General features: G+C 41.2%; 2 protein-coding genes across 3 annotated transcripts in view; one reads left to right on the forward strand and one right to left on the reverse strand.

The window, feature by feature from the left end:
• The window catches only part of PPP3R1 (protein phosphatase 3 regulatory subunit B, alpha), a 57,607-nt gene extending 55,223 nt beyond the window's left edge, over positions 1-2,384 (forward strand). Inside the window, exon 6 of the mRNA XM_082426116.1 lies at positions 248-2,384. Within this exon, the coding sequence (XP_082282242.1) occupies positions 248-295 (48 nt within the window). The 3' untranslated portion in view covers positions 296-2,384. The remainder of the gene's footprint in view (positions 1-247) is intronic.
• A 3,974-nt stretch (positions 2,385-6,358) lies between these two features.
• PNO1 (partner of NOB1 homolog) lies at positions 6,359-16,282 on the reverse strand. Of its 2 annotated transcripts, XM_082426105.1 has the most exons (7): positions 15,986-16,277; positions 15,602-15,751; positions 12,939-13,022; positions 12,684-12,744; positions 12,330-12,447; positions 7,818-7,888; positions 6,359-7,128 (listed from the first exon to the last, which is right to left on the reverse strand). In XM_082426105.1, exons 1-7 carry the CDS (start codon positions 16,190-16,192, stop codon positions 7,061-7,063), a joined length of 759 nt encoding a protein of 252 aa, XP_082282231.1. In that variant the 5' UTR covers positions 16,193-16,277; the 3' UTR covers positions 6,359-7,060. The 2 variants fall into 2 exon arrangements, with proteins under 2 accessions (XP_082282231.1, XP_082282232.1); XM_082426106.1 differs by lacking the exon at positions 15,602-15,751 and having other exon boundaries at positions 15,986-16,282.
• Positions 16,283-16,388: the final 106 nt, after the last annotated feature.

The raw sequence follows: 16,388 nt of genomic DNA on the forward strand, positions 1-16,388 counted from the left end.
ATATTTACCGCCTAGCCCTTTACAGAAAAATTTGCCAGCCCTAGTGCTAGAACACAAGAAAATGTTATCCTAGGAGAAAGAAGCCATGAAAGTTCTAACAAAAGGCAATGCAGGTTTTTAAAAACAACAGCTTCTGGAAATGGCTAAAGCAGTATGTTTTTTAAGCTGTAGTTTTGGTAAGGTGGCTAGATTAGTACAAAGGAGTCCCTCGAACCTGGTCAAGTTTGATTTGTTCTGTCTGTTGCAGGTTGTAGGTGGCCTCGATATTCACAAAAAGATGGTGGTAGACGTGTGACTCTTCTGTAAAGAGTACCACCCAACACTTTTGCTTTCTTCTCCATCTCTGAAGATCTGCTCAAGACGTCCAGCAATGCTCTCTGTGTATTTAAATGGAAGTATTTTTCTCTGTGAAGCCACATTTTCCAACATGAGCCTCATGAAGCCAACTAAGTGTTATTGAACTCTTATTCTCTCAATAACTCAGTGTAGCACTTTAAAGCTGAAGGACAGCAGCATGAAAAGAGCATATCAATGTGGTGAAGAAAGGGAAGGGGTTGGCTTTTTAATTTATTTTTCTTCATCTTTTATAACAAGAAAGTATCTATATATACATATGTAAATATTTATATATAGATATATGTAGCTTTCTATATGTGTAGTAGGTTGGCTTTAATTTAATATACTTGATTCAGAAACAAAATGATAGAGTACAAAAGTGCCAAGCAGAACATTCGACATCCTCACTTTTATTTCACACAGTTTTATATATAGATTGAAGATTGTACGATTTGAGCCGGGTGTTAGGCCAGCTATTTTCCTTTTCCTGCTCTTTCTCTTTTGAGAGATTGACAAAGCATTTGTTAACATCTTATTCTCTACCTTGATTACATTTTTGTAACAGAGGAGTTTGTAACTTTATTTATACCTATGATATGTTTCCAGGGACTGTGTCTCGTTGCTGTGCAGCTTTGACAACACCTGTGCTTGAGCAGAAAGTATAGTTCAGGGCTGCTGCTCTTGTGTTCACATAGTAACAGCACAGAGCTTACGGCCGCCTCACTCTGTTACTTCATAACTAGGAGCCGTTACATTCATTAGATGTCCCTGAGTAAGTGTCAGTTTGTTGTGATTTTATTTGTAAAGGACAGAAGCGATCTGAGGCAATCCTGATTTATCTCGGACATGACTTATTGAAGAGTTCCTGAAATAATCATGTTAACTGCTTAGGATATCCGTTTATTTGTTTCATTACATGGGTGGTAAATTGTCATTAAACTTACGTTTAAACCATAAATTTCCTTTCTCTGTTTCAAAAGACTTGCAGCTGATCTAGAACTGGTGATATTTAATGTGCATGTGTGTATCTATACACCCACATATACTTATTTATGACTTACATAGGAGAAACCTTACTAATCTATATGCCACAGAAGAGCAAAATTATATCCAAATTTATACCTCTTAAATTTCTTTACCACAAGGCATAGAGAGTGCATGATGGTGTTCTTGATTTGCCCACATATGTAACAGGTAACTTAATAAATTTGTGTGATATAAAAGTAGTGTACCATGTTCCACCACTTGATATTATCCCTTCCCTTTTCTGCAAAGGTACTATTGGCTGGAAGAAGACATTCTGGTTAGCTTTGTAGGACTGTAGTCTTTCCCTATATAGTTTTTCTAGAAAACTGGTTTTATAATCATGAGTGGGAAAAGGCAGGTTGAATCAAGAGGAAAGAATCTTAATTTGGGCACACCCGCCTGCCATCGCTGTTCCTTCAACTGAGTGCTGCACGCCATGGGCTCTGTCTGTGAGAGAAATCCCGGTGCTTGGTGTCCTTGCATGACATGGAGTTTTGCATGTAGATCGATTTAAAATATGTACCTCTTGTTTACATAATTTGCATAATTTTAAAACATAATGTTGCCAAACTTTGGAAATGTTAATGTTCAAACTGAAAATCTCCACTACATGTAACTTTCTTCCTCTGGATCAGTACGTGGCTTATAATCCCAGCCAGTGGTTTGATCTGTTCCAGTGTCAACTGCCATGTGCTCTGCTTCAAGGGGGGAACTAGTCTTTTGTGAATTTTTTGTACATAAGTATTTGTTACAAATATTTTAGCAAATGCTTTCTATTTCTCTTGCTTGTGCATATCTTGGCTGGCATTACAGAAAAATAGTGCAAACATTATTTCCTTACTGGGGACTGAGGGTTTTTTCTTTCTTTCTTTTTTTTTTTTTTTTTTTAGCGTGCGTGGGTCGGGGGGGAGGGATGGTTTATGTTGAATGTTTAGTTTTTCTTCTGCATGAGACATCATGTTGTGGGATCTTTAGAAAACTTCATACTGTATGAATAAGAAAATAAAATATTTGAAACTTGATTGAGTGTATTCACAGTGGTCTTCAGGCTTTCCCAGCCATTGGATAGTCTTTTTTCATTCTTTCAGATTTTTAAAAAACTCTAGTAAGTTGACATTTGATCTTTGACTATGAGCCATAAGTAAGTCCGCTCTGTCACTGGGTGAAAACACAAGTCATCATAATGACCTGCAGAACCCGGTGTGTCACTCTTCCTCTGCTTCCAGCCTCCTTTGCCTCCGTGCTTCCCGAAGCCTTTGGCGTGCTTCCTCTGTGGGCCTGTGCACCGTCTCTTCCCCCCACAGGCTACCCACAGGGAATGCTTCCAAGGGTTTCAGCCGTGTCCTGGTTCAACAGGAACTCTCCTGGCCACCATTTAAACACACTAATACACCTGATTCTCCTTTACCCCACTGTTTTCTTCCATAGCATTTAACCTCTTCTGACATGATTCACTTAAGCATTTTGTATTTGTCTTCCCCGGTTATGGAAATGACACGAATGAAAGCTCCCCAAGGGCCGGGATTTCTGTCCGTTGTTCACTGATAGACCTGCTTGTCTAGATTCTGCCTAGTTCTTAGTATTTAATAAATACGTAATCAATGAATTAGGTAATAGGAGACACCTTGTTTCTACAGGTTGTGATGTTAAATTCTATCCACTACTTTCTCACTCTTCATGAAAGGTAAGCATTAGTATAATTTTGAGACTTTTATTCATTCAACAGCTCTGTAGGGTTCCTACGCCATGCCTGCGCTGTAATAAGCACTTGAGGTTCTTGTGACGGGAAATGATGTACCTGGCCCAGATGAATGATGGACTCTTGGTGTTCTATACCCAAGACACCCATATTGTCAGGCATGCACTAGTTATGAGATACTATGCACTGGATTCCTTGGCTCTTTGAACTAGGAGTATAAGTTAGTTAGGCCTAAACCAATAGTTAACATTTTAAACCCTAGGTCTCCCTTTCTTTACCTAGTTCTAATGGTCTTTAGAAAAGATGACAAAGTGAAACAGCAATGCACGGAATGGGAGAAAATATTTGTAAATCACCTATCTGCTAAGAGATTGCTATCTAGAACATGTAAAGGCTACGACTCAAAAACCACCTGATTAAAAAGTGGGCAAAAGGACGTGAATAGATATTTCTCCAGAAAGATACACAAATGGCCAACACCACATGAAAAGATGCTCAATATCACTAGTCATTATGGAGATGCAAATTAAAACAAGATACCACTTCATACCCATTCGCATTGCCATTAGCAAAAGTGTTGGTAAGGATATGAAGCAGCTGGAAGGCTTGTGCATTGCTGGTGTGGATATCAAATGGTGGTCATTGTGGAAAAATGGTATAATGGTTCCTCAAATTAAACACATTTACCATATGACCCAGCAGTTCCACTTCAGGACACTTGCCCAAGAGAAGTGGCAGTAGGGACTAGAAGAGGTGTTTGCACACGCATGTTCACAGCGGCATTATTCACAGTAGCCGAAACTTGAAAGCAACCAAAACACCCATGACAGATGATGGATAATCAAAATGTGGTATACACATACAATGGGATGTTATTCAGCCATGAAAGGAAGGAAATTTTGACACATGCTGTAACACGGATGAACTTTGAAGACATGCTAAGAAAAAAGAGCCAGTCACAAAAGAACAAATACTGTATTTTTTATATAAGTTCCTGGAGTTGTCAAACTCATAGAGACAGAAAGTAGAATGGTGGTTCCCAAGGGCCAGGAGGAGGGGGAAGTAGGGAGTTAGTTAGTGTTGAATGGGTACACTGTCAGATGGGGAAGATCAAAGTTCTGGAAATGGTGGATGATGGTTGCATGAGAACGTACTTAGTGTCACCGAGCTGTACAGTTCGAAATGGCTAGAATGGTGAATCATGTATATTTTACCAGTTTAAAAGAAAGTAGACAAGATGGTAGAAATCCTTCTGGATACTTTCCAGGACTTAGAAAGAAATGCTGTTCAAGCTCATATATGTCTTGAAACAATTTTTGTTTTTTTGTTTTATAGAATGGATTTTTTTTTTTTTTTTTTGGCTGCATTGGGTCTTCGCTGCCGCACGCGGGCTTTCTCTAGTTGTGGCGAGCGGGGGCTACTCTTCGTTGCGGTGCGCAGGTTTCTCTTACTGCGGAGCACGGGCTCTAGGCGTGCTGGCTTCAGTAGTTGTGGCTCGCACGCTGCAGAGCACAGGCTCAGTAGTTGCGGCGCACGGGCTTAGTTGCTGCGTGGCATGTGGGCTCTTCCCGGACCAGGGCTCGAACCGGTGTCCCCTGCATTGGCAGGCGGATTCTTAACCACTGCGCCACCAGGGAAGTCCTTGAAACAATTCTTAGTCTTCAAAAATTCCCACATGCTCAAAAATCGCTCATTAAATTAGCTCACATTTTAAGCTAAAGTCCACTGCCACTTCAACCTTTTACTAACCTTGGGCATTATAAATTTATCAGCTAACCAGATCAAACTAGCGAGTCCTTGCTCTCCCAAACCTCCTTCAAATTACTGGTGTCTTTGAAGATTACTGATTTCTTTCACCAAATGAGTAATTAACATTTGTATAATACAAGCATTTTGCAAGTTGTAGGATGGTTATGTAATGTACACTGTCACCGTGTACTCAATAATCTAACATTAAGCATGCTGTCCCATGGCTCTGGAATCAGGAAAATCAGGTCTCTTTCCCAGATGCTCAATGAACATGAGCTTTCTTCTGTAGATAGGATGAGAACTGGAGTCCAAATCTTCTGGAATGACTAGGAGGAAACACCAAGGTCTCTTCCCTTACCGGCCACTGAATATCTAAGAAAATACTCCTCTTTCATGCCCGTTCCCCAGCCAAGTAGCAATTAATATGTTAATAAACTGTTGTTTATTATCCGAAATTGTACTAAATACTGAGAATCTAAAGATCAGAGGCTTTAGGGTGGGAGGCAGACACTAAAATAATCACAGGATAGCATGACAGATGCCATAGAAACATGGATACGCATTGCTAAGGTTTTCGGTATTGGATTTCATGTCCAAGCCTTAGAGGAGAATTTGAAGAAGTGATTTGATCCAGGTCAAGATCAACTCCCACTGCAACTACCACTGTGATGCAGTCAGATTTATTACCTCTATGTTTTCTTCATTATTCCATTCCAGGAATTAGCTGGGTTTCCTCTAACATTTTGTTTCCCTCTCAAGCCCCAAGCCAGTGCTGATTCCCTGCGGGGTGGGGATGTTTGCCTAGGGAGAGGCCCAAAACTCAAGACGGTAAAAGTTCAGTATCCCAAATTTTAGCAACTGCCAAAGAAATATATTTGCTCTTATATTACTGACAGTTCTAACTACGTAAGAAATCTTCAAAAGGAAGTAAATGCAAACAATACCAAAAGATTACTTCACTTTAACATAGAAAACCCGTGTTTTTCCAATCAAAATCATGCTCTTTAAGAATCAACACAAAATGTTTATGGTTACGTAGTGATGGTTCATCTCAGCGAAGCGCTTTGGAAACCTGATTAAAATTGTGGACCCATTCCTTAGAAAAGTACACCCTAAGTACTCATAATTTTGCATATAACTTCCTGGACAAAGCGTGGGGGGTAGGCGAGTACCTCCTGAAGCCTTTGCAGGCTCCAGAATAAGACAGTCCCAACAAATTCCTTTTCAAAGGGATATGAGTAAAATGATATCAACATACACATACACTCTCCATGCTGTTGTGTTGCCAAAGGATAAAAAAATTACTGCTGGGACATTTCCAGCAATTTCCCACTGGATTCCCACTGTAATATTAAGTATATCTAATCCCAATGCAATGTACAAACTAGTTTGGGACAGTGGCACATGTAACTAATAGAAAGCTTAATAGCAATACTTAAAAACAACACTTTTTCTAGTTCTTACATGTACTTTCTAATACTCCTATCATTAAAGTTTAAAGTTCTGGTCAAGGGTTGTAGAGATGTACAAGAGAATAACATCACGCAGTTTAATGAAGTGGGTTCCTTTCATTTAAAAAATGCATAATATAAATCAGAACATTTAGGCAGACACCTGTTAAAACAATCTATTACATTTGCAGAATATAGTAGTTTTCTTAGGGGTAGAAATATTCTTTTATCATATTTCACCTTTACTACTTAGAAGAAGTATACCCAAACACTGGTAAGGTCTGACTGCTTTCATTAAACACTTACTTAAAAAATAAAACTCTTTCCTCACATCAACCTTGTGATGTAGTCTTTAATTTTACAAACTGCAAAAATAGGTACAAATATTAGCCTTCCTTGGTTCACAGAGTATATCCAAACTGCTGCTTATGACCTGGATCTAAAATATTCACACACCATCCAGTATTAAGGGTCACAAGTCAGAGAGGTTTTCTGAGATAATTCTTTTATTACAACTCATAGAGAAGAAATAACTTTTTATAAATTTATAAACAAAAAATTAGAAGCTAATATAGAACTGTTTTTTTAAATTAAGTTTCCCTCCAAATGAGAGGATTATAGACTATGCAAATCTACATGTGATTTAAAATGGAAAAAATAAATTATACTTAATGTGCTAGTATAAATAATGGTATCCATGACTGAAAAGTTCTTCACACGGTGTCTGGTGACCACTTGTAGAGGGGAAAGGCTTTTTCTCTAGAGTTCAAAGACAAGATAAGAAGTCTCTGATTTGAAATCAGAATCGGTCTGCCGCTCTGCTAGCCACAGCACGAATATTGCCATAAACCTTTGATGGAGGATTTCCTGCAGGAGAAAATAAAAAAGCTTATCCACACGTATACATATAGATGCTACATGGAAAATGGTCTGCAACTCTACAAAGGACAGGGACATGTTCCACTGGATCTACCTTAAATTAACAAAAGAACCATAAAGGAAACCACATAAATATTCTCCAAAGAACATTTTAAATCCTAACAGCCAAAGACACCGAGTTGTCAAAATGTTTCAAAAAGCAGCCAGTCAGACCTGGGCACAACTGACCTGGGCACCGCAGTGCATCCCACACATTTCCCGAGCGAGCGCTACAACCCACGGCTCTGAGCGCAAGTGCCTGTACGTCGTGGTTTGGAAATGGGACTAAGTAGGTTGATTAAGATGACTGACGCTACCCAGCGGCTCCCTTTTGGCTGAACCTGCAACAACGCTGCTGCTGTCCTGGAAGGGCTCCCTACTGCACCTCATCAGGGGACGCAGCGACGATGTAAGCAGTGTCATCCAATAAACCCTTTCTCTCGGGCTTGCAGATGGAATCCAAGCAAAAATATTCCTGCTTTCTCTCTGGGCCCACATTTGCCAACCCCCAAGCAAGTTTCTGCTTGCTACCTTTATCATCACCCTGACCCTAAAGTGATCTGCAAATGTGATCTGAGTTCCTCAATTCCCTATTCTTTTCTTTCAGAGAAAACACCATAGGAAGAAACTGCTGTTACCCAGGATGAGGTTGCAGAGGGCAGTTCTTGCCATCTTGATGTTTTGGAAAGAACCGAGGATGTGAACTTTCCTGCAAGAGAGAAAGTGAGACAGGTCAGCAACAAAAAGCATTTCCTTCACTAAGTCCCATGATCCAGAAACTCTGGAAACTCATGATAGACACAGATGCCTAAAGAAAGGTGGTGGTGATGGTTGCACAACTCTGTAAGTATACTGAAAACCACTCTGAAGGGGAATGATAAGTGCATTAGATCCCAGTAAAAAATTATGAGGGAAAGACATGAAAAATTAAAAAACAAAACTCAGTTCTTTAAGACGCTTGGTGAACAATGGCTCCTATCCACTGAGTGCTCTCCAATACGCTAGGGCTTTACATACATGTTCTCATTTCATCCTCGCATGAGCTTTATCAGGCAGAAGTTATTCCCACTTTACATATGAGGAAACAAGTTCGTGAGAAATCAAAACACCTGTCCGAGATGACACACTGGCAGAGCTGGGAATATTAAAGTACTCAGATGCAGGTAATACTGTACTTAGTTAAAACATATTTGTATTTTAACTGCAAAGCTTTCTAAAGATTATTTAGGGACTTCCCTGGTGGCACAGTGGTTAAGAATCCGCGTGCCAATTCAGGGAACATGGGTTCCATCCCCGGCCCGGGACGATCCCACATGCCGCAGAGCAACTAAGTCCATGAGCCACAACTACTGAATCTGCGCTCTAGAGCCCGCATGCCACAACTACTGAGCCCGCGTGCCACAACTACTGAAGCCCGCGTGCCTAGAGCCCGTGCTCTGCAACAAGAGAAGCCACCGCAATGAGAAGCCCACTCGCTGCAACTAGAGAAAGCCTGCGTGCAGCAACGAAGACCCAACACAGCCAAATATAAATAAATAAAAATACATTAAAAAAAAAATATTTAAGATTCTTTAAATTTCTTCACTACTCTCTGAAGATCATCCAGACCTTTTTAATGGGCATTCCTTGCCGAATGGTTCAAATTAGACTGACAATATAGCATTTTGCTTTTCTGAGCCCATCTTCCAAAATATCAGTAAACTTAGTAAACTGACACCAAAATCTTCAGGGGGGGGACGTCAAACAGAACCGTCTCCCTTCCACAGGCTCAGGCATTTCTGAAATTGGGGTGAAAATGAGGCTAAAAACAAGAGAATTAGTTGAAGTCTGTTCAGGATGATCCCCAGGTTTCCTTCCCCACTCCGGGCAGCCAGACAACCACCCTACTACCCCTCTGTAACTCTGGTAAAATTAAGGGGTGGGGCTGCTCACTGCAGAAGGTGAAAGACCTGGGGTCTGGGCCAGGGGCACCAGGCACAGTGGAAGCAGGAGCACCATGACGAAAACGGGGGCACTGTCAAGCAAACGTCTGCACAATGAGCGGTGAGACTTCCAACTGTCTTCCGTAACTGGGCTCCAGAAGTCTGTCAGCAGAGAGACTGGAGAATACTTCTCTGGGGAACCTGGCCTGCTCAATGGGAACGACTAAAGAGACCGACATCAGGGTTTCCCCAAAGAAACAGCCTGGCAGTCATCCTAAGTGAAGCCGACAGGCCACCAGCCCCCCATCCCCAGCCCACCCGCAAGCATCCCGAGCCCAGGTTTCTAGTCTGCTCCTTATGGCCCCACTCTTAACATATGACGCCCGCACTGAGGAACCAGAATCCGAGGAAAGCATCCAGTGCAGAAGAGTAGAAGGCACAACCAGCAAGCGGAATAAAGCAGTACAGAAACAGAAACTGCAGGGAGAAAAGAAGAAAAACAAACCAAAGAAACCCCAAAACCGTGAGATTAGAAAAGCAATTTTCAGACACTCATGAATCAACATCAGGATGTTAAGAAAACTGAATAGAAGGATTAGAAGATGAAGTTGCAGGAAGGAATTCTGAATGAGAATGATTTACAACAGATTTGCATGCTCGGCCAGAATAGAAGACATCTTCCCAACCAGGTCTCACAAAATGTCCTTCCTGTGCTAAGCGAGCTCCAGGACTACCTACGCCACCAAAACAAGGAGGACGCAGGACACAGAATCCAAGAACCGAGGGGTTCAAACACCAGAGGGGCAATGGTGAAAGAAGGAGCCGGGATGGCAGCTGTGTGCCAGGCAGAGGGCAGCAGTGCTTCTGGAACAGAAGGCTCCAGGAGAGATTTCTAAACTGTCTGATGCATCTGAGTCCACCAAGCGGAGACACAGACAATGTATGGCTTTCTATTCAATTAGTACGCTGAAATGTTGAGAAAGCACACAGAAACGTAAGAATTATTTCTTCACGTGACAACAAAGTTGCAGAGGACAGATAAAGTAACCACAGTACACCACCTGGCTCAGCTGTTAATACCCTGAGCACCGATTTCATGCTCAGGTAACACTGAGCTTGAGTCGAACCAAACCCACAGTGTAGAGGGAGGGGCAAGCAAACGGGACCGCTGGAAAGGGTGAGCATGCGGGCGGAGGTGGGGAAGTCCAAAAGAGAAATCTTCATCTTTCACAGGAGAAAAGCAACAGTGAATCTGAGGGGAAAAAATTAAGCTGCTGTACAAAGATATTTGGAAATACAGAGGAAAAATAACTTTTACAAATTAGCTAGCTGAACTTGAAGACTTGAAATTTCCTCCCTCAGAGGAGGGGGAAATGGAAGCAGACAGGAGGAATTTTTTTAAAGTATGTGTATGTGTAACTTCGATAAAAACAAAATTCTGTGAAGTACAGCATGAAAGATGAGGAGGTACAGAAGCAAGGATACATACAACGTGAGTAGTTTTGCTGCTAAAACAACCAAAGCAATGGGGCAGTAGTTGGAATGGCATACAGGTCTCAGGACACATAGGCAACATTCTTTCCCATTCGATATCCTGAATGTATCTGGAACAAATGGTTTTCAGTTTCATATTTTGTTCACATCCTACTGTGATCTTTGCCAGGTTTTCAGCAACTCATCAAAAATAACATTTATGGGTGCATAACAGTCCATCTTATGGCTGTATCACAACTAATATAAATTGTTGAACATGTGGATTCCAATTAGCCTATTTACAGCAAAAACTGCAAGACAGTACATTTCTTTGCCAGTACTTGGCACTGAAAAAAACCTACTACTAACCCCCAACAAAATGGAGAAACTTGAAACAACACGCTAATTAAAAGAAGCCATGTAACAAAGACTACATATTGTGTATTTCCACCTATATGAATTTCGAGAAAAGGCAAAACCATAGTGACAGAAAGGAGATGAGTGATTGCCTGGGAATTGGGAGGGGCTGAAAAGATGCACAAGGAACTTTTGGGGTGATGGAAATGAGCGCGGTGGGATCACAGGACTGCAGAGTATTTGCCAAAAACCCATAGAATTATACACCTAAAACAGGTGACTTTAATTGTATGTAAACCATACTATAATACAGCTGTTTAAAAAATTAGTTCAATGAGTAAATTTTAAGTTAACCCTTAGAAATACACTGATACATTTATAAATTATAAACTTAATATGATGTGTTAACCATAATTGGACTAGCAAATCAGTTACATTTTAAAATTTCTAAACTAACAAAAACTTTTAGGGCTGTTTATGATATTTTGAAGTGTGGTAAACATTTCAATTTTTGAAATTTCTAGTTCAAAAGAGCTTTTCCCATGGCTCCGTGGTCCCAACTCCAGGCTCAAGTCATAAAAGGTCAAAATTATAACACACCTGTCTTCAGGTAAACAGGGCCACCAATGTAGTGTTAATAGTTTTCTATTTACAGTATGAAAAAGAGTCTAAAATTCAGATTCGAAAATAATGGTGAGCCCCTTGGTTCAGAGCAAAGATGAGATGATTTTAAATAAAATTATTTCTGGATTTAGCAGTAGGCAGGTCCCTGCTCCTCTCAGTCAACTGCTTCGTTTCCCAACTTCACGGCATTATATAATCTCTGCGCCATCTGCCAGTAACCCCAAGCTGGCAACAGAGCGGCTTCAACCTCCAGCAGGGAAGGGTAATCCCAGCTTGACTTCCTGCACCCTTATTTTAAGCCTGTATCATCTTATTGATGTTCACATATAACTGCTCTCTAGTTTTTCCCACAATGTGCAATGCTCACCTTCCTTTTATGAAAGGCCTTTACATATACGTGCATGTGTGTATATATATTTATGTTTTTCTTTTTTAAAGGAAAGCCTCATGATGGCATTCAACACACTCCTTGCTCTCCTCTACTGATTTAATAGATTCTCCTGAGATACTATTTCAATCTTCACCTGTCATATAATTTCTTTTAACAGTGATTCTAAACATTTCCTTCATTACTAATTGAGAAAAAAGCTATAATATCTAAGATTTTCTCAACTAAATCTGTTTTCAAAGTAGGTAACTATTCATCCAGAACCATATCCTGACAAAGATTTAGTGGCTACGTTATACGTTAAATACAATCTTTATCACTTCTTGAAACCAGCAAACGATCAACTATAAATTATGACAATAATTTTCTCAAGATCACATACTTACACATCAGCTAAAACTATCCGCGTCCGTGTTACGTTCTCGATGGTGAATTTGGTTTTTCCTCCTTTGCCAGCGATTCTTCCTATTGCCCTCGACAGGTGGTCTCCCTTTAAGGGCTTAACTAAATGAGAAAAGCAAGACCTCAGGAGGGAAGCCATCCCAGCATCACCCACTTCCATGGGAAGTTTAATCATTAGCGAAATTTCCCTACTGAAAGACACAAAACACGCATTTTTGAAAAAGCTGCTAATAATGCGACTCAACTGATGTGACTGGAAAGCTGAGACTCAGGTACAAGACAAAGCAATACAAAAGTACCACCCAGTAGTTCATGTGAAAAGACCACCATACACTCACCATCTGTAATTTCAAAAGACTCTAGGAAGAGGTCATCCAACCTAATGAGGGCAAGTGCGTCCTACAATACAGAAATACATACTGTGAAGCTCTTCCATTCAGGCACCTGCGAATGAGTGTTAAGCTAACTCTCATAAATTGTAGAACTACAACACTCAAATTAAAAAACAAACAAAAAAAAATGCCCAAATCCGTCAAAACTGTCATATGGCGTATTTTCCGAGCCCCCATTTCAGATATCATGAAATCACTCACCTCTACCTGAAACCCAAGAAGAAAGGCTTTCACAAAATCAGCTGCTTTTGTCAGAGCGCTAACATCTTTGGTTTCTTTACAAGTCTGTTAAAAAAAAAAAAAAAAAAAAAAAGGTGTGGTAGGGAGCACAAATTATAGCTTGGAATGAAAAAGATAATATTCTAACAAACTACTAGGGTTGACCTTTCCAATTATTTTAATTTCCTTCACCACCACCCTTCCCCAATATATTCTCTATGACCCAGTTTTTGGTGAGATAAGTATCGTGTTTAATTTTCAAAACAAAACTTTGCTAACTCCAGAACTGGGCAGTGCCCCCTAAAGACTGTCAAATGACTGACTGTACTCCAAGGCTGATCTGACTCTGGAGTTACCAGCAAGATTCCTCCAATGGCTCCCATTCTGAAGGACCTCCATCCTCGGCCCATCTCCACCCAAGCTGGTCCTCTTCTCTTCTCCTTCAGTGCAGTCTCCCTGGGAGTCCTGATCTAATCTCCTGACTTCAGCCATCATTCCTGTGCTGATGTTTCTTTCCCAAAGCAACAACTCTAGTACTAATTACCAAGAATGGTTTAAGCAGGGATCCTGCCCTCAGAGAGTTTATTCGATAATCACAGATATAGGTGCTATTCATAAAATGCCCATCCCTGTAAATGATGTGTACTACAAAGGTGCTTGACACACTATAGCTCTAATCGTCATGTCAACCTAAATTTAAGTAAGATAAATAGCTTTATATTTGAGGAAACTCAAGTACCAAAAAGTGAAAAAATAAGATTTGAACACAGATCTGATTCCAAAACCATCATTTCTCCTCCCCCACACAGACTCACAATCGAGTTGAGGAGACCACGTATTTGACAAATTTGAAACATACAGGGCTGCGTAATGGCACATTTAAAACTAGACCCCAGTCGCAATTCTATATGTGACTTTAGGCAAGTCCCATGAATGCTCTAGGTCTTAAGTTTTCTCATCTGTAAAATAAGGAGGTTGGAATGGAAGAGTCCCTACTAGCATTAATGACTTTGGCCAAGAAACTCCTTGGCAAGTTTCCTCACATCTGTTAGATGGGGTATGTCATCTACCTCACAGGGCTGTCCTGAAGACCAAAATGATGTAGTGCCTGCCAAACACCGCTATGTGTCTGGCACAAAGCAGTATCAACAAATGTCAGTGGAATCCAAATTGATGGTGCTGCAATTCATAAGACAGTTAAGCACAATAAACGTTTAGGCCCTGAAGACAAGATTGAAAAATGGACTGATGGTAAAGGAGAAAGAACTTGAGCTAGACCCTGAAAGATGATGAAACTGAGGAAGAAAAAGGGAGTAGGGAGGAGAGGGCCTTCAGAGAGCAAATCCATCCATAATGACGGACAGAAAAATGTTCAAAGAGATGGTGAGAGAACTTGGGAATGAGACTCCTACTTGAAAGGCAAATTCAGTCAAAAACTTTTATCTTTCAGAAATACTGAAGATACCAAGATATCAATAAAACCAGTGTGGTCTGAGAAAATTAATCTGGCTCTGGCATAGAGGACAGAGTGGTGAAAGGAGGTTTAAAGCAATGAGGTAAAGGAAACTTATAAGCAAACAAGAGGTTTTGGCAGAAAGCCATAAAAACCTGAATGAAAGTGCCAATGGGAACAAAGAGGAATTCTACTGTCAAGTTCTGTATTTTAAACTTTGCCAACTATTTAGACCAGTGCCTCTTTGCTTTATTCCATTATTCTATTCTAGTCTTTCAAGAGAGATGAGTCTATACCAGTCCTGATAATGAATCCTTAAAAAGGAAGACATAATTACTTTTGGTCACTGATTTTGATACAAAATTGGCAGCCTGAAGAAAAAACCCCTGGCTTCCCTGGTGGCGCAGTGGTTAGGAATCTGCCTGCCAGTGCAAGGGACAGGGGTTCGAGCCCTGATCCGGGAAGATCCCACATGCCGCGGAGCAACTAAGCCCGCGAGCCATAACTACTGAGCCCGTGCGCCACAACTACTGAAGCCCGCGTGCCTAGAGCCCATGCTCCCCAACAAGAGAAGCCACCACAGTGAGCAGCCCGCGCACCTCAACGAAGAGTAGCCCCGCTCGTTGCAACTAGAGAAAGCCCGCACGCAGCAACGAAGACCCAACACAGCCAAAAATAAATAAATAAATAATTTTTTAAAAACCCTAAGTTTACTAATTTTATTTGTCTAACTCCTAGACTGACATCATGGAATGAACAAATGAATAAGTAAACACATTTATACATAATTTACACTTATTCTTAAAATAATACTTCTTTCAAAAAAATACCACTAAAATATATAGCACCTGTACTGCAGCAAGTACTTTGGTTGCTTATTTAAATACTTCTGTTTATGGCAACCTCTTTACTAAGCCTTTTCTCAATTAAAACAGAACGTTATTAAAAGTCTTCTAAGACACAGCTGGTATTTTAGTATGATTTCAGTCCGAACTTATTAATTCAACTAATAATTGTGTTGTATGCAGATTTTGAAGGCATTTGAGAGGTTCAAACACTAAAATATATTAGAAAACTGGAAGAAAATCATTCAACAAAATAAGCCTCATTAAGGAAAGTCTATTCATGCCTTTTCATTCCCGTAGAAAAGAGAAACCGCAGTATATTTGAAAATGGTTAATATTATCCTCACCCTGATTTCTATATTCCTCGATTTCAAGTTAAAGCGTATCTGAAGTCCCAAATGCTCCACAATAGGAGTAAATATCTTCATCCAGTTCTCTTTTAAGGGAGTGTATCTGTTAGCTGGGACTGGAATTTTTCTGGTTTCTTCTTTCCCACCCTATGATACAAGAAAACACAACTCAGGAGCTGTCTGGAGGAATAGGGGGTGGGTGGAGATATGAAACAACAGCTGATTATCAAAAAGCCTCCTTTAACTGGACGAATTAAACATCAGGAGAGTCACCTCTCTAAGAGCTTCACGCCAGAAGAAGCTTCAACATCACCCAGAGGCCACCGTCCTGACCCGCCTCTGGCCCCTGCCCCGTTCCTGTCCCTCGGTCCCCGCCAGTACCAGAAACCCGTCCCCGGAGAGGGGCGGGAAGAAGGGCCTCTTGGCGGGCCGGGCCTCCTCGGTGTCCATGCGGGACGCGTCCCCGCCCTCCTCCGGCGCGGACAGCTGCTCAGCCTGCCGTTTCTTCGCCCGCCGGCCACCTTTTCGGGTGACCTGGGTGAAGCCGGCCTCGGCCAAGGGACTCTGTGCCTCCATCTCGGTTTGCATCCTCAAGAAACTCCAGCGCCAGCGGAAGCTTGAGGCTCGAACACGTGCGGGGCTGTACGGCGCAGGCGCGCCTCGCAGGACCCAGCCTTCGCCAACCAGCCCTAGGGCTCCGCCCCCTTTCCTAAGAGGTCCCCTTCAGGGGACCTGAAGCAGGAGTTTGTATGTGTTTGTTGGGGAGGGGGAAGGGCTGTCCTAA

This window comes from Balaenoptera physalus (assembly GCF_965194825.1).
Source record: "Balaenoptera physalus genome assembly, chromosome: 15".
NCBI lineage: Eukaryota > Metazoa > Chordata > Mammalia > Artiodactyla > Balaenopteridae > Balaenoptera > Balaenoptera physalus.